The sequence below is a fragment of the Neodiprion virginianus genome, chromosome 4, assembly GCF_021901495.1.
Source record: "Neodiprion virginianus isolate iyNeoVirg1 chromosome 4, iyNeoVirg1.1, whole genome shotgun sequence".
Classification (NCBI taxonomy): domain Eukaryota; kingdom Metazoa; phylum Arthropoda; class Insecta; order Hymenoptera; family Diprionidae; genus Neodiprion; species Neodiprion virginianus.
The window spans coordinates 23,590,166-23,616,760 of NC_060880.1; the positions used below are offsets into that span (position 1 = coordinate 23,590,166).

General features: G+C 41.8%; 1 protein-coding gene and 1 long non-coding RNA gene across 2 annotated transcripts in view; one reads left to right on the forward strand and one right to left on the reverse strand.

Moving 5' to 3' along the window:
* LOC124303294 (dual specificity protein phosphatase 10) overlaps positions 1-26,595 on the reverse strand; it is a 91,505-nt gene that overhangs the window by 2,922 nt on the left and 61,988 nt on the right. Inside the window, exons 4-5 of the mRNA XM_046760356.1 lie at positions 3,463-3,855; positions 1-638 (exon numbers count right to left, since the gene is read on the reverse strand). The exon at positions 1-638 is cut by the window's left edge and continues 2,922 nt beyond it. Coding sequence (XP_046616312.1) covers positions 325-638; positions 3,463-3,855 — 707 coding nt within the window. The 3' untranslated portion in view covers positions 1-324. The remainder of the gene's footprint in view (positions 639-3,462; positions 3,856-26,595) is intronic.
* LOC124303316 (uncharacterized) overlaps positions 7,004-26,595 on the forward strand; it is an 81,551-nt gene continuing 61,959 nt past the window's right edge. Inside the window, exon 1 of the long non-coding RNA XR_006907891.1 lies at positions 7,004-7,306. This is a non-coding gene — a long non-coding RNA (uncharacterized LOC124303316). The remainder of the gene's footprint in view (positions 7,307-26,595) is intronic.

Consider the following 26,595-nt stretch of genomic DNA (forward strand, 5'->3'; position numbering starts at 1 on the left):
AGATTTAGCGTTTTTTCGCACAAACGCGATCCCGGATATGTAGTTCATGTAGGTATATTAAGGTAAGGTAGTTCTGACGCTTTTCCTTCGCTCCGCTCCTCCCTCGTTCTCTCCTTCACCTTCTCGTCCTCATCTCGCCTCTCTTAGATTCTCTCATCCCGTTCTCCCCCTCCCGATCACCCGTCACGTGTACCACTCCCTATCCAAATCGTCGTCGTCTCTTATCTCTTATTAAGCGGCCATATGCAGTAACTGTAAGATTTGTTCAATAATTCGAGGCTGCGTATTCCCTTCGGAATCAAGCCCCGAACGCAGAGCATATTCTCATACGCTGCAGCCGGACGTTACCTCCTCGCTGTTCTGCTGATGACTCCACCTGCATTGATGGCAGCTCTTCGGTTCTTCTTGGGGCGCTCCGACTCCGCCGGCTGCCCGAAGACCTTGTTCAAGCTCCAGAAGCTGTCCCATGAAGTTTAAGTTCGGGCTTATTATCGGCCGCGCCATCTTCACCAACTTGTAAGCCTCCACCATCGACATCTGCTTGTGACGCATTATGTACGCTATCGCTATCGTTGCACTCCTCGATACTCCCGCCTGACAATGCACCAACACGCTACTTCCGGTTTTACGCGCTTCTTCTGCAACAAAGAAATACAAACAGATCTGTTAGTCGTAAGTTGAAGCAGGTTCGTTATTATTAAATTTCTCTACACCATGTGTATTAGGTTCTAGGTTACAGTTGAGCTAGGAAATTTTACAGTCTGATTTCCAGCAGACGATAATTCGAAACAAGACTTGTAAACGATTGAATAAAATCATAAACTGTGTATATAATATAAATTCTAGACCGAGTTTCCAGTGTTAATTTATTTAAACATCGAACGTTGGGACAAAACTAACATGGCCGCCGTTGGCACGCTTGCGATTTTATTATGGCGATACATTCTTTTGCAGGAGTTCAAATTTATCCACTTCTATTTCACGCCGAAGAAGAAAACGGCAAAAACGGATAACGCGTAATTTCCACCAACGGAAACAAGAAATTAGCTGGCCAATTCCGTGTAGCTCTGATATTGTCGATTGAAAAAATGGGAAATACTTGTACAAATTGTTTCGCAGTGATTCAAATCTAGAAAATTGTGGATCGACGATGCAACGACGACGGCGATACGCATATAACGAACGAAACAGTCACGTAACCCAAACAACCGATCCAGTTACATAACACGAGGGAACGCCGCTATCATATCGCGCCGGTGAGTCATTCCAAGTATAAGCTCTGCATGGACTGCCGTTGCTGCATCGCCCGCATCCTTCCTTCGTCTCTGCTATAACGCGTATTATACGCGACGCACATGTCGGATACTTGCCTAAGACACTTTTAGCTCGCGTACAACGGGGGCGGCCATTTAATTTATTTCGGTTCTTTATTCTTTCTTTCCTTCTTTCTATCTCCCTTGACAATTCCTGGCCGATTCTGCACGTTTGACGACGAACTTACGTTGCCAATTTTTGTTTTGTTTACTTTAACTTGAACACAACAAGAATCGAATAACAGTAATAACAGAGACAAAACTAATACCGAGATATTCAATACGAAGTACAAATTAAACATTAATAATTTGCACCCAGATTGTCGGAAAAATAAAATCAATCATGACGGTATCGTCCAAGATCGGGGTAAAGCAAAAATTCTGATCACCAACGAAGAAAGCAGGTCAACGGTCGTAAAAATGACGATCTAAAATCCATTCTCATTTTCGAAACGCCGTATCTCAACGGACTTGCGATGCTCGTGTGCGTGCTCCACGTGCTCTGCTCGTTGTAGCGAGAGAGGCGGCGGCTAGGCCACCGGAAGTGGGGTGTAACCACCCGTTTCCGGCGAACCATTCACCGTGCGATGGACAGAACGAGAGGAGCCTGAACGACGAAGGGCGCGGAAGAGCGTTCAAGCGCGCATATGTACACATGCATGCGTGTATACACATTCCATCTCTCTCTTTCTCCGTTCCCCGCTTCTCGGGCCATTCACGAAAGAGTGACTCACCGGGCCAGTTCTCTCCCGGAGCCCGCGCCTGTTTTTAAAAGCGTGACACGCGTGAGTGTGTGCGCCGCAGGCTTTCGGGCTGCTGCACCGCGTGTGGTGCAAGCTACGGAGGCAAGGGCTGCGCGGAAACGAGGGATCAAAACGCGCAACTGGTGGCGGTCTGCCCGGTGCAAGAGATACCCTGTCCCACCCCATTCTCTGCACGTGTATGCATGCATGTTTGTAAGTGCGACGGCAACACCCGGCGGGTCAAGTAAGAGGACCGCCCCTCAAAACCGTTGTAACAATTTTTTTCTTCAAAGTTTTTATATCGTTCGTATACTTCTTTTATTGTTAGCGGGTAAATTGTTATTTGCCAAAGGGGAGGAAAAAGGTTTCGTAGCACGTTCGCAACTTTCTTGGAATCGTTACTGCAGTAATTCTTCGAATTTATAGATATTTCTTTTTTTCTTCCTTTCTTTCTATTAATTTTACTTCGTCACGTTGTCAGGAAATAATTACTCTCTTGTTTCATACTATGTTTTAGTATATATGTATTATATATAATACCGATCTTTGCATACCGAAATGATTTTTTTTTCAAGCTGAATAACAACGTTCTTTAAAAAAATGACAAATGAAATACTCTGACACCATGTATCAGAGGCACGCCAATCAACCCGCATATTTCTCGAGATAAAAATTGACTCATCCAAGTTTTCTGATGACTATTCCAGTGATATTGTACCATTCCCGAGAACAGGATCGACGAGATTCCCGAATGTAAATTGTTTTTTCATCGCCGCATCATGCTTGCGCAGAGTACAATCTCAGTGACTCAGATATACTTCTGGCAAATACTTGGATGAAACTTGGTTTTTACACAAGATTTCGTCAAAGTGTTTGCAATGGAAACTATCTAACCATTTTAACCACGTGTTTTCCCCATTTGGTGAATCCGTAACTCAGTCTATGAGGTATTTGAATCGTTCGAATGAGATATACATTATACATATATAATATGTATGTCAGAAATGCGGCTGCCAAATAGTAAATAATAACGAAATCTACAACGTGGGAAATGTATTGGTATATCAACTTCGAATTTAAACTTGTGACAGAAGTTCCCATCTTTCCCATAGAATGTATATACAAAAGAAAAAAAAAAACAATGATTTATCTGTTAGATTTTCAATTCATTTGATATTTTACTGTAGTAAAGATCATTACTACATACGTCCATTACCGGCATCAAATTTGCAACGAATAAGAAATCAAATAATCTATCCACGTTCGATATTCAACGACGCAAAGAGGAATCCAGTGTTTTTCACTCGGTTTTTCGTCAGGACTCGTAGAACTCGTAGTACCTAGCACTTCTGGGACAATGCTAATCACCCGAGTTGGCAATAGGTTCGCAAAGAGATGAAACTCACCAATGAAGTCGAAGGCCTCCTCGAAGTACTGTTTGAGGTTTTGGTGGCCAGAATCGGAGGCGGGTATTTGGCGGTAGGTAATCCCGCGTTCTTCGTGGTATCCAGGAAGCTGGGAGGTGACGTTGAGAACGCGGGTAGCCCCGAGGGCTCTGAGGAGCTGGAGGTCGGCCGCGTCGCGGCCGTTGCCGAGGTAGAGGAACGGCAACACCCTCGACGCGGGGTGGTTGTCTATGTCGGCGGGTTGCGGCGTCGGCGGTCCACCCAGCATCGGGCATCCCGGTCCGGGACTCGGACATCCGCTAACGGTCGAAGATCCGGCGGCGGAACCGCTTGGCGGAAGTAGCGTGTCTTCGCAGAGCTCTCTGTGCCGTCTGTGAAATTCTTTGTGACCACCTGCAACAGTAATCGAAACGACGTTTCCATCAGTCGGGGTTTCGTGTTACGCTGCTGTATACACTCGTAACAATAAAAAAAAAATATATATATATATATAATTAACAAATTTCAGAATAATTATTGCGATGTTCTATTAATAATGAATTTGAAATCGAAATCAGACAAATTTCAAGTTTACTCAAGATTCCAATTTGTATGTCCCACCTTTTGGAATCATTTTCACAATCGCACCTAAATTTTCGTTCATAACTATCGAAAGTAACGAAAAGGTAATCGAATGAAAACGTTGCAGTCTGCGACGAGACAGGACACGAGGTAGTTACATGTATGAATGAAAAAAAGGTTCGTTGATGCGTAATGCGTATATATATTACATTATACGTATATGGGGTTGGCGGAGGAAAGATAACGTGCCAATTAGGTGACTGACACTAGTTGGAAGAATTCTTCATTGTGAATTCCCATTCCACGGTGATTCACGTATAAATACACGTTATATTGTACGCATGCTGCACACTGCGTCTATACATAGAGTGATTACGCTCTGCGGGATTAATTAGTAAACTCATCGGCATGCGCGAATCGCCATGCCGCAGAGCGAGTTTCGCTTTCGCTTATTCGTTACATATACAAACGTATATATATATTTTATATATACATATATTATGTTATTTAATATATATCATATATCTTTATACATGTGCAACGTGTGCGTCCATCTACAACAATTTGACATATAAGTTCTAGCTATTATTGCCGCCGGTAGATATGCATTCACAGGCGCTGGCGCACGGCAGTTGCATTGATAAACACATCGTGCTCAACCGACATGACGGCGAACCGTATATGAAAACGATCGTTAAATAACAGGCGAGCATGCATATCCGTCGATGTGTCTAGCTACAACTTAATTCCCGTTCATCAACAAAACGGTTCCTTCCTGTCTTCCTGCAGCTACGGAGAAAAAAACAAACGAAGATGAAAAACAAAAGAAGAAAAACAAGAGAATCGCGAGGCCGGTGCTAGCCGGTGCCTGGGCCGCCATACTGGATTTTGACGCTGAAGTACGAGGATCTCCGTGAAATGTTAAAGCAAGCCGATACCTCCAAGATTTCTTCGAATTCCACGGTTCTAGAAGGATCCTACGGTTACCACACAATTCGATTCGACTCGACTCAGGATGCAACGATGCGCATAGCCGCCGATCGTGAAACTCGCGTCGAAGTACAAGCCTCCGTTGGGATTGTGGTTAAGAAATTTTCACAAAACTCCGGGGTAAGTTTGACGATCACAAATTTGATGTTAGAAAATTGTCAAGTTTTCGTAAGGTAATTTCGAGGCTGCTTCGATATCCGAAAAATCATGGAAATTTAAAACATGGTACGAGATTATGCCCGAGTATTGACCGTGAAAACGAAGCTGAAATAACAACAACGGTGTCTAAGGATGTAGGAATAAGACGAACGGCACGAACAAGTGGATAAATAAATAAGAGAATAAATGTGGGCTAAATGCGTCTCCTATCCTGACCTGCAGCCCGTAACAGCAAGGCCTGGCCTGGGCCGGCGATGAGTCACTTGCCGTTGCGACTCCCTCCACAAAACCGAGCCAATCCGGCTCTACACGCCATCGGCCAACTTCGCCTCTATATACACCGCGTGTCTCACTTTTTCGTCACCGAATACCTGCGCATGAGAATTGAGAAAGGGGACTCGGAAGCAGTAAATACGGGGGGCGGGGGTTCGAACAACCCGTTGCCACGTCGCCGTCGAGAACAAGATGAAAAAGAAAACGAAGGGCATGCCGGGTAAACAAACAAACGCGTTAGCTGGCGTTTGTTTGAAATAATCCGAGACACGCGGGGACACCTTCAAGTAACATTCGCGACGACGTTTGCGTGAAACATTTTGGTTTTACCGCGAAAATTTCTCACCCGAACTCAATTGACGAGGAATCAGGAGCGTCGGCCTCCTTCTGGCGGTGTTCAACGCGCTGTCCGAAACGGCACGTTTCATTGAAGAATTGTTATACGGTGACATCGCGTTACCGACTCGCGCACTGCATGATGAGAAAAAATAGTAACAGGCGGGAAATGGACGAGAAGCCGATTAATGTTAGACACTGGTAAGTAAAGCACACACGGTATCGCCGCGACTAATTATCAGATAGTTTCCCTGTCTTCGTTTTTCACACGAGACTTCCGAAGTGGAAGAATGACAAAAGTACAACCCGTCGCGTGTAGTAAACAAACTATTAGGTGTTTTATCGAATCGTAGAAGGCAAAGGAGGACTCTGGGGCGATATTTAAAACGTCTTCGGTCGACTCATCGGCGGTCGGTCAACAGTCCTCGGTATCTTAAACGGAACGCGTGCGACTCACTGATTCTGACTCATCGCGACATCGTCGTAGAGTTTGCTATTACGCCACTGTTTTCATTCCCTCGTTGAGCACGGTGAATCGAACGAGCCTGACTCGAGATTCGAAACGGTCCGATCACAGGTGCGAACGAGCGCGCCTTTCGCGTCCGAAAGAGAAACTCTCTGCCTCTCTCTGTCTCGAAAAGTTTTCGCCAACTAGATTTCACAAATACAGGATAAACATACCCCAAGACCCGATGTTATCCAACGGAACAAGGCGGAGCACCAGGCAAGGCGCTTCTTTCTTAATCCTCATCTCGGTGCCCGTTCGTACGAAAATCTCCTTGAAACGAACTTGCTTAACGGTAGAGAATCGTTGAGTCAATACAATCCCAACCCAACACTCGGAATGTTCCTCAGCTGAACGACATGGATATATCTCGTTTCCACCACTAGTTTTACTCCTTTTATATGCTCGACAACGATATTAAAACTATCGCGTCGATAACAACAAATATCTCGCTGATCGGCGCGAATTATCTGCTCCGTTAATCAACACCACATCAAAACAACACTGTGACAATGAGTCTCGAGGAAAAATAAACACGAAAGTTGTCTCGGTCCGTCCTCTGAGCCCGAACGTCAGTCGGACTCGATTAGATTTATACTGGCAAAGTGTTCACAGTGTTCTGCGCTCTCGGTGCCGCTCGCTCACCGAACGGGAGGTTGTGACTCGGTCGGGCCAAAGCGTTCCCTCTCTCTCTCTCTCTCTCTCTCTCTTTCTCTCTCTCTCTCTCTCTCTTTTCTTCTCTCTCTCTCTCTCTCTCTCTCTCCGCGTGTACGTCGGCCGCGCGATGAGTCACGTAGCCGAGACGCGATTGGCTGGGCGGTCCGTGACGTCACGAGGCACCGTTCACACGCGCAAAACCGCACGACGCCGCGACGCCCGGACTTCACAGCGGCTCTTCCCTGCAAGTTCCTCTACTCTGCACGCTACGCGTTCCGTATGCGCGTATTTACGTCGACCGACGCGTGTGCGTGTTGCGTGTAGTCGCCGAATGTCCGCCGCTACGTGGGTCCAGCGAATCAGGTATGTATACAACTGTTTGCGTGCCTGTGAGAGAAGAGGAGGAAAAGTGACCCTCTGCCCCACCTCCGACCAGCGTTGTATTTTCAAACGTACCTACGCGAAACGACCTTGTTGTGAAACCAGTCGTTTGGTAAACATTAAGGAGGCGCCCTGGTCCGTTTCCACGTTGACGTGTATACCTCCGAATATCGAAGCTTACGTATTTCAAACGCGAAAGGAAAACTCACAGTCCCGTTCTATACGAAGTTTTGAACGGGAACGGTCTGATAAATTTTCATAAATCGTAATAGATTTGTCTAGGGCACCCCCTTGAGACGCTCCACGTTTTTTCCGTTATCGTAACGCGGACTGCGTCACGCTCTTCGAATTTGCACTTTGCCTCATTTGCTGTTATTTTATTCCCATTTTCAGTATTCGCGCGTGCACTCGGTCTGATTGTGAATCATGCAGCGGCATTGCGCATTCCGCATCGCGCGAACGCGTTCGTACTTGACGCGATTTTAGGATCGCTCTGTTGGACACGCTGAACGGTCTTCTCGAGTTATTCTCCGTAGAGGACTTCGGCGTTACACATGCGTACGAAATGGTATACAATGCATGCCTATGCGGAGGGTAGTTTTAAGTTTCTTCAACGGAACACGCAGCTGCTAACGAGGCCGTATACAACATAGTTTCTTTTGAGGCAATGCGTGATGTACTTTACTGAACGAAGCGTAGGTATAACGTGCATACGCGGAAGCCTCGGTATCCATTTCGATTGTTCATTGTTCGCTTTGAATGGTATTTTAAATCGATTATATCAGGCTTATCCCCTACTAACAAACCATTTATAAAACGTATCCGAGAAGTTACAATCTTCGGGTAATTTATTCAACTATCGTTCACCGTACGAAAATAACGTTGCTTCGATATCTGAAACAGCGGTACAGGCTTCGGTCAAAATATTAACGTACAAGTACGCTAAGTACAGGTAAATAATCAAAAATAACGCGATAAGTGGTATGAAATTTTACAAGATCTCTGTGTCCGCTTCCAATTTTATTCAATTCGCGTCTGCACGCTTTTGCCGAATGAATAAATATCGCGTACCTTCCGGCCAGAGCTGCAATCTGCAAGCTAACGATAGATTGAGATATTCGAACTGGTCGGTTTTTGTCGAATTAAGTTAACAACCATCCTGTTTCGTCGATTCTCTTTTATTGTTAGTCCCTGATTATTATTATTTCTTTTTCACGTTCTCTGGATTGAAACTGGTTTCCTAGAATTCAAGTTATTCCTAGTCGACGACAAAGTTGATTAGTTAATTTCAATAAACTCAACTGTTCGGCGTGAGTATCATTCGTACGAATGAATAAGATTTCAACTATTTAAATCGAATAAACGATTTATTTGAAACTACTCTAGAACTTGGAGTATTTGGTATAATATAAATGATCCTACATCTCCGCATTCACTTATTACGTACGTTATTCTTTCAAAGAGTGAACTCTACACTGCGACGGATGATTTATGGGAAACTTTTATAAGGATAAAACAGATTCGTAAATTTGATTTCTCTGCAACGTGGTTGAATCGATCGAATCTCCTGCACTTTGGATCATGAATCATATACTTATATAAGCGCATTATCGCAAGGTCCTTAAGGTCTATGTAATATTGCATCTGTGCTTGGGACTGGAAAGCATTAAATGCGTCAAGAAACATCGTCTGTTGGTAGAGGAAGAAAATCGCACGTACCGTGATACAAGAATAAAGGAAAAAGAAATAAAAAATGGACCGTTGAACATGTAAACAGCGATCCGATGACCAAGCACACGATAATTCTTTTACGCGATACGTTAAACGTTGTCTTACAGTCCTTACAGCGACAACAAAGAATTTGCATAAAATTTTACCCGCGATGGGCGAATGAGATGAAATTTCGTAGAACAGCATTTGCGCACGGATATTGTTGTAGGTACGCACAAATGACGTCACAGGTTCCATTTCATCAGCACGCCACGTATCATTAGCATAAAATGCGCGTTTACACAGATACATTATACACAACACGCATAGGTATATAACATTGAACGCACATAGTTGTGGTTACGAGAAATGTGAATGCGGATGTAAGGTGTCCGTACACCCGGCTCTGTTCGTCGATGCGATTATGAATTATGACGTCGGGCTTTTCTTGTTCAGCAAATCACCCAACAATCAAATATCCACGTGTGTGGGTTACATCAATTTTACAAGCTCATACATCACAAAGGCCACACTCTCAGCCTGCGTTCCATGATGCGTGGTGTTAGGTACAACATTTGTTCAAAGTTCACGGGAGACTGCCAGTTAATGGTTACAGTCATATTACTTATTGTTGTAAATACGCCAACTGGTTTGGCGGTAATCCCCCACGTCTATCTTACACCTGCACGGATCTATCGTCTACACATGTGTAACAATCACATTCTGCGCGGGAATGCCCGGGTCCCATACGCAGCTGTTTTTTACCTGTGACTTGGTGCGTTCGAAAAGGGTGGCTCAGCATTGACGGACTGAGAAATTGCAGGAACGAATGAGTAACGGATTCGGAAAAAAATTAGCGCCATGGTATGACTTCATGTCTGATGCGCGTGTGAACTACGCGTTACTCTCGTTTGCATTCTCAAAGCTCTGACGACGACGAGATTCATCGTCGTGCGTACAGTGCGTGTCCCGACATGACGTATCAAAAACAAACCTCAACATTTTCTTGGACGAGTGTCGTTTTTCTTTACGCGTGTAACCTCTGGTTCCAGCCTTGCGTTAAAACGGAATAAACTGATACACAGATTTACTAATTAGTTGCTACTTTTACGGGAATTTATCCATAAATATGACGTTACGAGTACCGATCGTATCTATGAATGACTGTAGCACACTCGGAGACGCAATTTGTTCGATTGAATGTCGTCGGTTCTTGAGAGAAAATAAAAATCTGTCATGATCTTTTCTATGTCAATACACGGACAAACATATCAATGATAATTATTTCTAAGAAAACACTGTCTTCTGAATCGCGAGTTATAAATTGCTTTGTAAGCCACTGTATACGCTTTGTTCAAAACAAAGCCTTGTACGCGTATGTTGTACAAAAAAACTCTTAGATGCTGTCTACTTGTTTATTGTTTTTGCAGATGTTGAGATAGTCGAGAAAAACTCTACATCTTCAATGATCGTGCGCGCAAGCTTCCTCTGTCAGTTAACATTATCATCTTCCGAAAAGTTCACGGATCAATTGAACTCTGGATAAAATTTCCATTTACAAGCATATACTTACGCAAGTCGATCTGGACTGTGATTTATGAATTCAGGAGAAGCGGTGAAAAATTGGCACTGTCTGCGAGCCCGAACAAAAAGTAATTTGATGAAGCTAAATGCTTTTGAAATATCATTCCGTAACGAGTGAAAAAAAATCTATTTCTTATTTGCCTCTTCCCAGAACTGAGACGTTAACATTCGCATGAAGAATCACATAAATCGTGGACGGTACTTTTACAGAGAGTGCGAAGTCGGCACATATTTTACAACATACCCAAAGAGGATTTTTTTAATAAGTAATACAGGCGTCGCGGATAGGATGAGGCGTGTTTCTTCTTCACAGTACGATAAAATCTTCCGCGAGTATCTGTTCACGTCTAACAACATACGTCCAACTATACACATACCGTAATTGTCAATTTTACTCTCGATTTGGAACAACAATAATGACGTTATAGTAGATATAAGTGTGTTATTAGTCCGTCATACTTGTTAAAACTTGTGGAATTTCGGTGAGCAATCGATTCCTGGATACTCTGAATCTGCTGCTTTATACACGCTGGATATATCTCGGTGGCGTCATTGTGGTTGGAACAGGCCTTCTGGCTATGACCTTTTACACAAGTATGCGCCTAATCGGACTATTCGTTCGCAACCTTCTTGCCTATCGCCTAGTTTGCCGATTAGTGATTCAACCGGATCTCAGTTATTTTAATTACGAGCTTCCACCAACTCCGATGAACAATAAAACTCTAAATTGCGGTATTTCAACGACAAGTATCGCGTCATAGGAAAATATGTATGAAGGCACAGTTCGCAATGGAAGTGATGGAATTGCAGTCGTTTAATGACGTCATGCTGTGCTGGCAAACCGGGTGAAACGGGATGCAATAACTGTCACTTTTAGGCCTCGGAAGACAGCACCGGTATTTACCCATTTTTCACTCTAGCCGAACAAAGAAAATATCCCGCACCTAAAACGGCAGGAAGATCTGCTAATTGGGTATTTTCAACGTCTAAGCGTCGTTCTACCCTTTTTTGGCCATTCGTTACATCAATACCAATTTATGAAATATAACGCGATCCAAATCGGTGAATCACATGAGATCATGTCGATGGAAATTGGTTAAATAGTGTTTTTTTACTAGAATGAAAATAAAAACTGTGTTCTGTTTTCAAATTCAGTTACAAATTGTTTTGTATTTCTTACGGTGTGTTTCAGTCTCTCAAATCACTATTACCGCTTGACAATTTGATACGTTCAATTTTTACCCGCGTATAATAATGCACAAATTTCCTTATTTTTTACGCTTGTATTGGAATACTAATTGAATTGAAACGTGACGAGAAAAAGCACGTGCACGCGCGCGCGTCGGGAGTTAATTCCAATCCAATATCATTATCACGCTGGCACCTGGGTGATTGTTAACGGCAGTTTAAGATGACCACCGCGAAGTGGAATCAGGTTAAGTAATAAAATTCGAGTTGAATCACGAGGACGAGATAATGCGGCGAGTTTATTGCGATGAGAAGTCAGTGAATTAGTGTAAAAGTTTGTCCACGAATTTGCGAGACGTGAAAATGAAGCAGCGGAGCATTGATAACCTTGGAAGAATTTTGCCGTGACTCTAGAATCCGTAGCCACAAAGGCGGCTGATAACGCACGTCATCAGCGCAGGATCGATAATGCGTCATCAACTTGAGGTGTAGACGTGTAATCCAGCCCGAAATAACCACTGCCCTAGTCTCGGCGATGTGTATATATTGTACACTAAACCAGCGTGGGGGTGATTCAGGATTAAAGGTTGATATTTCTAGGGTAGATTCCTCGTGAAAATTCAATGCTAAAGTTATTTTACGCCGACAAGGTGGCATCGATGGTTCTCGAGTTACGGACCTCCGAAGCTGACCAATCGCGACGCTCCGTCGTGACTCATCGCGAGACGAAGGGGCGTGGCCGAAGGGTAACGCAGCTCCGCGATTGGCCGACTGCGAAGCTCCGTATCTCGGAAACTATCGGTACGACGAGTTTTTCGTAAAGGAATTTCCGTCTTGAAATTTCGTCGAGAATCCACCCTCCGAGTTTTGGGAATGTTACTCGAACCGGTGTACGTATCCTACCCGATACAGATACGGTATCGCATCGATCAACATCAGGGATTATATCTACATTTATATATCGCTCCTTGCTCCGAACAATCGGTGATTCAGCGACTAGACGCCACGTACCTTGTACGCACATTTGTGCGTAACTTTGCGCCATCGGATCGGAATGAGTCAAGTGACCAGATGCGGATTGTGCACTGATTGTCAGCGACGATTGTGTACCAAAGTTCCCGTCACTGTTTACCTTTTCATCGGGCTATCTCACGTACCTGTCTGGAATACCGTCCGTGAATCAAACAACATCACTTATACGGTATATAATATTTTCTGTATACTATATACCGTATATGTGTAATTCGCATGTAATACCTGTGGTACGTTAAACGTTTGTCTAGCCAGGTACGTCGTTGAGACTGACTAATTGCCGCCTTACTGTAGATACGTATTACGCATATAGGTGTAATGTACACGTGACGAACATGACTGCGCTTTTATACAATTATTCATCGCGGAACCCGCAAATTAGCTTCAATCATTGCAACGAGTATAGTTAAAATAAGATGCAGTCATCGGCAAATTATATCTCATTTTACTTGGAGTGTATTCCTTCTTTTCTTTTTACCTTCTTCAACCATATTTGTGCAAATATTTTCTGTTTTTTTCGATCTGTATGTGCGATATTGACACCAAGTTTTGCACGTTAACTATTGCTATGTAAGTAGAGACGTGTGAAATTGGCAAGTTGTAATATGTAAATGCATGTAAATTCGTTCGAAATGAATCACTTCTTTTACTCGTAACCTTTTTGATATTGAATTCTAAAGAAAGAAAGGAAGAAAGAAAACGCTGTAATGATTTGTTTTAATTTTGTGCCCCTCCACTTTTTAGACTCGTTTGTGGCCCGATAAACACTTATTTTGAATGGATATGTAAAAAGAAGCGGATTAAATCAATCAATTTTAGAAGATGTACTGTTCAATTTGAATATCGTCATGAAGGGGTTAAAAATTTTAGCAGCACAAGGCGTTGAGTGAATTTATTTTGTATAATATATATACATGTACGAACGGTGAGCAATCGGAATGAATCCACGAATAAAAGTATGCAATCATTCCCCAAAATTGGGCCAATCCATTTCCCTCTATTCACGTCGAGGGATGATGGATGAGGATTCACTCCGAGCTCCCGACAGTTACTGTAATTCTAGTAGCTATTAAGCTAGCGTGGAATATTTCCATCCTAGTTAAATTTGTTCCAAACTTAACGCTGCAGTAGCAGATGAGTAGCATCAAAAATTCGCAACCTGTTGAGTTCAGGGCTGCACTGCATTGCCGAGCAAGCGTTGTGGAAGAGTCGGCGATGCAGCCGCGGCGAGGAGATAACGCATCGCGTGACACAGACTTGGGAATTAGGCGGCAAGGTGGGCCGGGTCGAACGAGTCATTGACCCATTACCTGCAGGTCTAAGCCCTAAGTTACAGGTGCGGATTGTTCGGCTGGCACGCGAAGGGTTAGAACATACGCCCGCAAGTTCGTTGTTATCTCGGCAAACATGGATGATCGTGTTCTCCGTTACACGGAGAGAGGTAGAAAAAAAAAAGAATAGACACCGATAATAACAAATCGACTGTAATCGCGGTAACGGTAAAAAATATAGCGAACTCATAATGCGGGTGGTCCCCGGAACTAGCGATGATTAATCAGTTTTCATATGCGGAAAAAAAATATGTGAAGAATGTTGATCAATCAGGCAACGTTTGGCACTATGACGATGCATTATTCGCTGTCATACATCTGTTTTTATAAATAACATATTATACTTCGAAACAAGCGTTCCTTATATTTTAGACTATTTCTGTTCTTCTCTCTGGAACTCACCGGAGTTCTCAATTGTTTCATACCTTTTCCTTTCTTGGTTTATAAAAGGTAAAATTTTCTCGTTCGTTGCGGAAATTCGTACGCATATAACGGTATTTTTTACGCACGTTTAAAAACTACGCATATTATAGATCGAGAAAGATGATTCACTTTTCGAGAAGTAAACAAGACATTTGTCATAAATAAGACTCCGTTGATATTATTGAACGTGAAGAAACGTAAAAAAATCGTATTGTAACTCATGTGTAAACTTCTACTGACATAATTGAACAAGTGTTCTCTTCGTGTTTGTGAAAATACAATGTCATTACGTTTGACATATTCCGGGTTTAAACAAATGCGATATACCATATGTATATCAGTTATTTATTCACGTCGAGCCCGTCGGGAAGTGATAAATCCAACAAACGTACAGTAGAAATACATCAATTACTTAACTCAACTTTTTGCTCAGATCAGCGTTCGAGCGAGTAGAAGGTTTTCGACGTAACGTAGCCAGATACCTAATGTTCCCAGCTGTCACAGGCACACAAGCTCGATTACTCAAACCTTGAGTGCGCAGAAAAAGCTCATGCCAAGACTGACCCCGATCGGATGAAGTAATCGATTCCGCGGAATCGAGATCTGCTCGTGATATAATTTACTGGTGCGTATCGCGGGAAGCAGTGACGCGTTTGAGCTACTTCGACCGCGAGAGCTTGACGAAACGTCTCGAGGAAGAAAGCCACCTATTGGCAGCTGGGCGAATCATTCGACTGCCTACCGCGCAGCTTTTGAGGAGGTTGATCGGGTAAAAATCGGCACGTCTTATTTGTTTTATCTCGCGCAGTGAAATCAGTGAACAACATCGATGAACCAACCTCCTCGAACCCGCAACATCGTTTGCATTAAAATATCTCTTCTTCGGAGGAAAACTGGGACTTTTGAATTCATGAGAATGAATCGAACCACTTCTTTTGAACACTTTATAGGAGATTTGAGCATTTCTGTCTCGTTCGAAGTGTCGATCAAGATAATCAACGACTGGGCGCGTGTTGTCCGGAACCGAATAAAAGAACGACACGATTGTCCTTAAGGTGGGATGGAATGTGGTGGCGCATGCACACGGATACGGGTAATGAGCGTACACGGCGTGCGTACGTACGCACTCGAAAGCACCGGTAGGTATAAGTATTATGGCTCTGAATGAAATACGTGATCCATAATTCCGTGCACGAAACGTGATGTCACGATCTTCACTGACTCCGTGCGGAGCGCGTGACACACCTCGCGAAAAAATTTGCATCTCGTGTGACTGTTTGACAACGAGATCATTATACGTATCTGTTTATCGAGTGAGTTAGCGAGTCTGCTCGCTGGCTGTAACATCGCGAATATCGTACGTGGAAATATCCTTGTACCCCTGGGCGTGAATGACGAATTTTTTATCTCGTAGGACCTCCGATGCCTCAATTTATCGCACAGAGCACGACCGCGTTCGATTTTTAAAGCTATTGGGCGATTTCCCATCAATTTATAACCATTCTAGTCATTGCATTAGGGTTTCACACCCGGAACGTTGAACCACGAATGCTAATACCTACGCAGGTATTTCAAATTTGAGGAATGGTTGAACACTCTGCTAACGGGGAGCTTACACTTCTTGGGACTACTTCGTGCCATTCCAAACGAGTATGTTCAGGCGTGTACGCGAATAACTTCACGTGACATCAAGAGGGTATGCATCAGATTTCGTATAAATTCAAGTGGCTACAAGTAACTTCGAATGATGTCATCAGATTTGAAATGACTTCATGGTAATTCAATGATGATTTTACGATGTTTTAAGTTTCCTTACGTGATTTATACTTCGCGACTTCACGTGACAAGAATGTCAATGATTTTTAGTGCGTTATTCTGTGACCTTTGTATCATCCGTCAAGCGATTGAAGCATGTGCGAAATTCGTTTATTCGACCGGTATGATAGACTGAGAAAATGACAACGGTGTACCGATGATGTGCAGGAAAGTTTCATCAAGAAAACTAGGCAGACTTTGTTAAATTTACACCAGTGGTCTTCAATTTCAAGGATATTTACACGGCTTCAAAGTGGCCGCATCGCCATTCGTATGGCATACCTACTTTGCAATTTCTTTATATAATAAAACCTGAGGCGATCTCCGGTAAGTTGAACCGATCGCAAAGTACTAAATACTTGTAACGTGGCATCAAATGTCATGAATAAATCTGCAAGTGACTTTCAATGACATTCCGTAACTTTATGCGATTTCGAGTGACCAGCTTGTGCTTGGACAATCGAACGATGGAAAAATTTCCGGATGCGAAAACTAGTAGTCACATCATGGTCGTTGGATAAGTACGCAAACGGCAGATCACTCTTCAAAATTGGCGTCAAAACAGAGCGAGATTAGACGGAGATGAATTGGCTTGAGAGTAGAAAACAGAAATCAGAGTATATTCGCGACGCATATATGCTGACGTGAGTTCCTTCGCGGTGTTTCTCCGTGAGTCACCAAGTGAGGCGCATAACAGATGAGTTTATTGTCGTGCGAATGAACGCGTGGCTGGCCAGAAAGCCACAGGCTTGCCTCTTATCCGCCAGTGTGTTGCGCTTTCATCCCAAGAGTTAATTTTGTTCCGCAAGTTCTTGTCTTCTGTTTTTATCTTTTCTTTTTTCGTTTCTCCCCCCCCCCCCCCCCCCCCCTGTACCTACTCGTTTCTTTCATTTTCAACGGTGCGTGTAACCAACCAACCAACCAACCCGCCCACCCGCCACACAGATCCAGATGTCACACGCTTACAGTTCCCTTCATTCATACGGGTCTGTGACTCGACTATTATACCGAATTCATGGGTATATATCGCACGCACACACGACACGCGTTCGTTCCACGCATCGAGATGAAAGGGTGTAGAGAAAAAAAGAGAGAATGACATAGAAGAGACAACTCATTGTCAGCCACGTGGTGTTAATCGCGCTGAATGAGCCACGCGATATGTCGTGTGGTCCATGGTATCATACGTAATACATGTACGTATACGTGATCGCTTGCGCAGCTTTTGTGACTGTGTCGTTTCGCTTCCAGCCAACGCCAACACGTCCGTACACTCTGCATTGTACATAATTGGGGACACTTAAAGTCCCGGCTCATTCTCAAAACATTCAATTCTCCGCCGCTTTGCACAATTCATGAATAACTTTGTCATCCCGGAAATGTCCGGCATCCCCCTGCTGATGCGAAATATATACCTATCGAAAACCATTGTGAAGTTCCACGCGGAACGCTTAATCTTTTAGGGATCCGTGCAGGATCCAAAGCTTCATAAAAAATCCATATTCATCGTGGATCTCTAATAGACATCCAGAATATCTACGGTCAGGTTAAAGCCCGTGATAGATACCTCAGCGAGGAGAGGTCCAAATTGTGCAAACGCGCAGTAATTTAGCCCTTTAGTTTACACCGAATTTCGTCCAGTATCTACGTACTTGGTTGTTCTTGAATGCCTAGTCTGTATTGCCTAGGACTTTTTGTGCGAGGCAAAACAAAATGTGCACGCGGTAGTTTCTGATATATTGCTTAGAAAAAGCATGCCCATTGGAGGTTCAAAGTTCTTCTCCAAACAGTCCATGAGATCTGTTAATGGAGGTCTGTGTGGATATCCAGTATACTTCTTACTCGATGAATGACACGCGGACATTTCGATCTCTAATGGAGATCTATTGTAGCGTTATTGGATATCCATCATGAATGTCAACGGAACGTCCATCGGAAGTAAATGTTCCTTGCAAGGTGTAATAGAAATTAAACGGTGAATTATAATCAGACAGAGGAAGATCCAAACGAGTCGACCTCACTTGGTAAGACCAAAAATTTTCCCTGCAGGCACGCGATAGTTTTTCTGGTAACACCTCGCTTTCAATGGAGTGGCTTTCTTAGGTCGAGAGGGGCGTAGCACTTTTTTCAAAAATCCTCCATACCATGACGTAAAGGCTTCAATGTCGTTCCGAATACCGAAATCGCGACGCATACTTGTATAATAACCCTCCGTAACGCAGTCAAGAAAACAGCATCAGGGAACCACGGGAAGGTTGCGTCGATGCTAATCGGCGTATCTGTATGCAGGAGAAGGTTCGCCAATTTCGCGAACAAAGAAGCAATTTACTCGCTCAATTCCTACCGCCGGCCGTTCCAACACGGTGTAGGTAGGCAGAAACGAAGTTGGTTAGTCATTCGTCGGAACATTCGTCACTGACGATGAATGACACTCGTAAGTCATAACCTAGCTCAACTTAACCATACGTTTTATGAACATCTGTGTATTCGACCATTGCTTATCTCTCTTCAACACCCGTGTAATCGATGCCATAAGCAAGGTTCCAACAACTGTGGCAGTTCAATTGCGTAAATCCCGTTTTTCATCGATTTCGTTTTACAGTCGACATTTCGATTATTATCATTATTATTATTGGTAAATACACAGAATATTCTCATAATTTTAAAAACAATAAAATAAAAAATAACAGCACACAACGCGTCATTTCCATGCGAAATTGTAATTGTTCGCAAGGTTACTCAGCGTTGTTCGATAAATCTCATCGAAAAACTTGCGAGTACTGTATAACGTGGCATCGTTTTAAAAATTGTCACGCACGGAAACATAGGTTTGTTCTACGCAACTCTACGTATTGAGTATAACCACTGGCAGTGATGAGTCGTCGTATATTCATTACCAGTTCGTCAAATATCAAGGATTAAATTCAGAAGGAACATCGTTTCTTTTTTCCACGGAAAATTTTTGCTGTGTACAACACGTGATATGTAAATGCATAAAAAAAAATGTCGAAACTTTTGCCGTATCTGTCCCGAAAGAAAAAGTGTGAATAAAAGATATCGTCATTCGCCCTTAGTAATTTCCCATTGGTCATCGTTCGTAGTAACTGTGTAACGTTATCCGGTAGGACTGTGCAAGAATTTCGAGTACGCGATGTCCGTCATGTATGGCACGTTACCTATTTCCTTCCGTCGCGTGTGACGTTGTTCGCAATTGTGACGTAAGGTCGATGTTGCGCGTGTGACGTGAAAAAGGGTTCAGCGGAAGGATTTGTAGAAGGCGGTGCGAACGAAAAACGTCATCGCGAAATCTGCGAGTATGTAAATATATAATAACGGTCAGTGTCAAGCGTCAGCGATTGCAGATCGAGTGATAAAAATTCCTTGCATCGAAGTTGCCGATGACGACTATTATCCAACGATAAAATTTCACCGCATCACGTGCGAGTGTGTGTAATATATAAACAAACTCAATTACGTCCTTGAATACGCGTCGACGTGATGTGAAAAAACGCGGAAGAGACAACGACGGCATGAGTAAACAAACACGGAAAAACCACTTTTTTCGCGATACTTTTCATCACCGTGAAAAGAAAAGAGTTTGTCGGTCTACCTGATAAACTTCCGCGATAATAATCGAAAACGGCGTAGCGAAAAGTCTGAAACTGATGGGACTTTGCAGCTAAATGTGAAATTTTTGATAGAGAAATTAAAAAAAAAAAAAAAACACGAATAACAACGCTACTTTGAAAATCGATTCATTTCCGGTGAAACCAGAAGCTCAAATTGAAAATGGGGCATGGCAATTTTTATATTAAGATAAAAAAAAAACGGGATTTTATTTTACGCATGGAGAATGTTCGGCAGGCGGAAGCATTATGCGTCAGTAAAGTGCCGCAGAACGTTTTATGCAATTACACGTTACTTCTGTCGATGGTGAAAGAAACTTCGATGTATTCGAACGTTAGTATCTTCAAGTATAAGTACATATGTCACATGTTACGGCAATTACGTAGTAACGTATAACTCGATGACTCTTTCTTCCTCGTTTCTTTCTACGGAATTTATTGAAAAACTATTTCCTAACAATTGAAGAAAATTTCCCAAGAATCTTATGTCATAGGATAGTGCGATAAGTTGTGATAAATGCGGACGTTAAAAATGACAAATGATCCGATCCTAATACACGTTTGAATACCGTGTATTCGAAATTTAAACTAATAATACATGGTATAATATCATAGTTGTGTGGAGCTGAATTAACGAAATCGGACATCTTTTGCAGTGATTCGTATTGCAGGGGCGTCAAAAATGCTCTTATAATCGCATGCGGTTGATAAGTGGATATATAAATATAGAATATCATCATCCGAATCGGTTGTATGTAATACGCATTATCCGTATCCTTATCTGTCCGTTGTTATGCGAGTTATTTCGCACCCTGACACTTATCTGCGTATCCATCAATCATACGCAAGACAATGTTATCGATGCATGTACCTGTTCCTACATACACACACATATATCTAATATATCTGATCGAGCCAATGAATAAGTTTGGTAAAGTTCCTATCGCCTGTTTATCCTTTCGAGTCGTATACACCGCGGAATCGGCAACATCTGACACGATAAAATTTACGAATTACTCGACGATAGATTTATTATGGAGTTAAGGTGAAATATGTGTGGGGTAAAGAAAGGGTTCAAACGATCGAAATTAGTTAAGGTATCCCTGCCACGCAATAAATTACGACAAATGATAAATTTTGTGTATCGGTGTATCAAATTGTTAAGGGGTCACGTTTTCCAAGGTATGCGAAATTTCACTTCAGGACACCGACCTGGTACGAGGATAAAAAATATGCATATCGGATTTTAAAGGTATAAATGTGGGAAGACTTCTTTTTTTCTTTTGCAAAGTAAATATATTACTCGTGTTCTAAGAAATAGGTACCTGAAGAAGAAACAAGAAAGTAACGGTACTTTGGTTGAGTACTTCGTGCATTGAAAATCGGATCTGCATCCTACCGAGTGCCGATATATTTAATAAATTGACAATACTGACAACCGCAACAGCTGGATTATGATCCTCGTGATTGGCCAAGGTTTTGATTTTCATCGTGACTGTGCTTGAATTTTTTCAATGACCGGTACCTGTACGTATGTGATAAACTTGAGATTATCGAGGAGCTACTACAACGATAATACTGATTATAATCTACGCTTCGATCGGGGTTTCGATAAGATCTTCGTGCACGTTCGCCGTCGAAGCGCCATCTCTATAAAATACAGCCAACAGCTGAGTGACAGCTTTTAAATTGTTGACGTTAGCCCTCATTTGATATCGATTAAGAAAATTGTTTGGTCAAAAATCGATGCTTTTTATTAATTTCGTACATGGAGTACTCTTTAAATTGCCAGCGGAAGATCTCGGAATTATAAGAAATTGAAAAGAAAATCATTACACTTGTACCCGTAAATGACGAAACTCGACAAAATTACAAAAATAAACATCAACCTCTTTGATTTTGACTTTGACAACCGGATTTATCTACAACCTACGTAAGTCTGCGCAAGAATGATTGGCGCCGGTAGATTTCCACGACAAAATCAACGACGTTGTACTTTGTAAATGAATCAATATCGAATAGTTGTAGTGACTTGTGATCCCATAGGGATGTCTGTAAAGGTTGAAATAACTAAAAAAAAAAAAATATCGATAAAATATGGCGACTAAATTAAAAAAAAAAAAAACTCATTTTCCACATTTTTCTAAAGTCACAAATAAACTAAACTGCGACGTGTCTGCCTATTTATACATCTTTCATTATACGCAAGTAGGTACCTACTCACGTTGTAATACAGATATACTGTATTTTTATAGATGCATGTTCATCCTGTATTCGATACAGGCATACGTATCATCGTCAATTATAGTTGCCCGTAAGGTGAATCATTATTTCGGTCACGATAATCGACATGCTCGAGGACGACGTGCTCGATTCGACACATCAATTTTATACGGGCATGTACCAGTGACGTATCAAGTGAATTTTCACCCCGGGCAAAATTTCTTTTTTCTTGGTTAGTCCAATTTTGTGTAAATAATTACCAAGCCTGGAGCTAGTCAGCGAAACAGAAAAAAAAACAAAGTAGCCGAATATTATCAAAACATGGAAAAAAAAAACAGGAGAGTTCAATTATTTCGAACGTTGATCTAACTATAAAAATTCTTCTAAAATTATTGATACGTCAATTTCCGATCATGATTGGCCTGAAATGACATAACGGTAGATTTTCCAAACAACTTTTTATCTTTTCCTAACTTTCGATTCGGTCTGTTCGTCCTTAAACCGATCCAAGTTATTAATTTCCGCCCCCTAGCGTCGATACGCAAGCTCGCGTTTTAATCGGTTATCGCATCGATCATCGCACATCGTCTCCACACTTGCGATGTACGCGCACACATACAGCAGCTGTATCGAATCGATTAGGTATCAGTTAAAACAATGACGCGACCAGCCGCCAATGATGTAGTCCCGCCTCATCGATTCCTCCATATACCTTATATGGTAAAGTTTCGGCCGAAAGCCCCCGAGCAGGGATTGATAGCCACTCGCGCAATTAGCGGCTTGGATAGATATCGTATTTACGTTATACGTCGGCACTCTTCGCGATCATAATCGACGTTCAATCGTGCATCGTTGCCGTTGCCGCGTGTCTTCTGCTCATCAAGCGCCGCCTGCGTCTCGAAAATTATGAATGAGAATGTTAACGCAAAGGCTAATCAGTACCGTGACGAGACGTAAGACAACAAGGAAAACAAATTCTATTACAATATTCATAGAACACTTCTCGCTTGTATATATCTTTGAGCCGTTAAACGACTGATAGATCTTTTGATCTCTTTTCAACAACCCGGGACCGAAAAATTACAGCAAAAAATATTCCTAAATCTCTCTCTTTTTACAATATATTGATACGTATGTTTATCTTATTTTACTATGTGCTTGGAATGAGGAAAAAGTTTTCACCTACGTCTGTCACGTGACGATTTGCGGTATAGTTTTTGATTGTAACTTCTTGTTTATTAATCATTTTCGCGGCGCTATAGGTAACCAGAGGCTTTGCATATTTTTATTTTTTACCCTAATCTAAAAATACAGTTCAGATTGTTAAATGACAATATGTTTTGTAGCTGTAACCAGGAAGTTTAGTACGCCTTATCGTTATTTTTGATTATCGTCAATCGCACTACTTATATTTTCTTGTAATTATTGCGATAAACTGATGTCGAGAGTTTTATTTTAACCGAAAAAATATAGCGAAATAAAAACAAACCTATAGAAACGTTGCAACAACTGTAAAAAATACACAAAATCCACTTACTCGTATTAAATTTTCTCATAACTCCAATAACATTCAAACTTACATTGTTCGCGTATAATTAACGAGTGAAATTTTTCTCATTTCTGCCTACGATCTACCATCTTTACGTGCATAGAGTCCATATTTTATGCACACGAATGCAAGACGTGCAGTGCATCGATGAATTTTTCATCGGCATCCGCTTTCATACAAAGCTCATATAATACATGATGTAGTTACAGTCGTCGACGTGTTATCGACGTGCCGTCAGTTAGCCGCTTTCGTAAAAACAATACTTATTTACGCCGATGTTGATAGTATAAATGCGTTGTCGATAGTGTACGTATTGTGTGTAATGCTATACGTATACTACGGTATATAACACTCGCCGTTGTGAGTCACTCTCTCGAGTGATCACAATAATAGACAACTCTGTTTTTTTCTATTTTTACTCATTATTTTTCTGTATTTATTATACCTTTTATTCAAGCGTACCGGACCGTCGCATTCTTAAACGTTAATTCGCGTAACACTTGAACAAACCAAATTTGCAAGGTAACGTACTTCTTTTTTTAAATCTTTTTCGTACACAGCTCGTTACGAACTGCTGTACGTGTAATGATATCCTATTCTGTATTGAATACAAGAATATATGGAATATTTCGTTGTTTTAACCCTAGAACAGTATAAAGTTATTTATTTATTTTTTAACCTACCAGGTAACGGTAGGTGAAAAAAAAAAAATCTTTCAAATTCCATCTCTCGTTCACACCGTGTCGTTAACGGTCCTACAGGGTCTCATTTTCTTAGTTTTTTAATGAAAGATTTAATGCGATTAATCAAGCGACAATTGCAATGTATTATATAACCAAAGAATATTTTTTCCCCGCATTGCAAACCTCCGTGTATTAATTATTACGTAACGTATACAAGGTACGGATCAATTTTCAGACACGCGGGTTGTTCGAACTGATGTTAATTTTTCTTCCTACGGACGCAACAAGTATTTCATTAAAATTGCGTGCATAGGCTTGTTCGACGTTTTTAATATTAAAAAAAAAAAAAAAAAAAAAAAAAAACTACGACTGCAACGTTTCGACGCCGCGCTTTCATCGACGAGGTAACGCCTACCTACTCTCTCGTTATCCTTAAAAAAAAAGTCGACACTTCCTCGAGCGATAATTCCGTCAAATGTTTCCATTACTCCCTCCATTGCTGGTTTAGGCCTTCGGTGAGTCACCTTCTTTACGCAGGCTCTCTAATCAAACGTAACCAGCCTCCCCCCCCCCCCCCTCCTCCTCCTTAGGCGAGAGGTCGTCGCTGGCGGCCATTTTTACTAACGAAACGTACGACGGAGTCAGCTGTTCGGCGTCAACGAATAACTATGTGGCGCCTTTTACACACGCAACGTCTGATAGAGCCTTCGTATTCCAACGTCGCGTCGTCTGCATGTATACGGTATAGGCAAAGGTTATCTCGCCATGTCACATAAGCAGCTCTCGTCCTCGCCTCTCTTTCAGATCATTATTTTACCCACTCGTTATGCTTGTTTCGTTGTTTTTTTTATTTATTATTTATATTATAAATCATTTTTTTTTTCAATTCATCTTTACTCCGAGACTCAATAGCCGTGGAAAAGTTTTCAAGGCTCGTCCTGCGATCTTCGGTGCATTTGAAAATTTCATTTTTTTAGAGGTACTAAAAAGTGATGGTAAGATTCGTGTCGTCGCAACGAAGGTTTAAATGTCGTAATCGAGATTACAAGAAAATTTGACGCGAGTGATTATCCAGTATATTTTTCCCTTATGGTTAAAAGTGAAAATAGTTCAAGGCGTGTATACTTTACATAGTACTAATATGAGTAATGTTAATACTTGGACGAATCGCACGAGGATTGAAATGCAACGATATTTAAAGTTTCATTGAGAAATCTCTTGTTCGCGTAGATTATAAACGTTAGATTATATCCGTACCGGTCGTTTGCCAAATTTTCTTGTTTCAATCAGGCGAATCAATTAATTCGATTCTTAAAATAATAACATAGAATTCTGCGTAGTTACCTGACACTATTGCGAAATTAAAAATTTCCTTCTTCCAAGAAAAGTTTCGCTATTCGTTGTTTTTAGTCGCTCCATAAAATCGCGCAATGATTACGCAATATCATGTACAGTGATGTGAAATACCAAGGGAATTTCCTCGGAGTCGTCGGTGTTTTTCGATTTTCGGATGTTTAGTTTCGGTTTGTAATTGTATTCTCGTTAAAGCCCTCGCATAGTCATGTCAAATATTATCGCGTCTTGACAAATATATTCCCGTTTGGTTTTGGGAATCGTCGATCCAAAGTAAGACGTGATTACTGTCACATGAAAGGGAAAAATTTTTCTGCTGCATGTGTGAAGAAGAGAAGAGAGAAAAAAAAAAAAAAAAAAACAAGGTTGAATCGAAGAACCGGTAAATCAATGTTAGTAAATTCATCAGTTTCCGTAATACGTCGTAATTAAACCGAACGAATTTTATTATGATCGAGTAGAATATTTCTTACGCTGTGTTTTTCTACAGTGGTTTAATTTTCGCGAGTAGCAAAAACGTACTCAGGGATGAAATTTTCATCTGCACGCGCAGTCGATCCGCGACGGTTAAAGTGTCTGGAAATTCTCGGCTATACGTAGAGATGAACGAAATTGTTTGAAATAGCTGACGTGGTAGCGGAACGCGGTCACAACGAGCCCACATACGCGAGTTGGGCTTACGACAAGGCGGCCAGAGGTGCACGAACCGAGTCCGAGTCCCGTGGGCATAGGAAATAAAAATTTCATCTCTGGT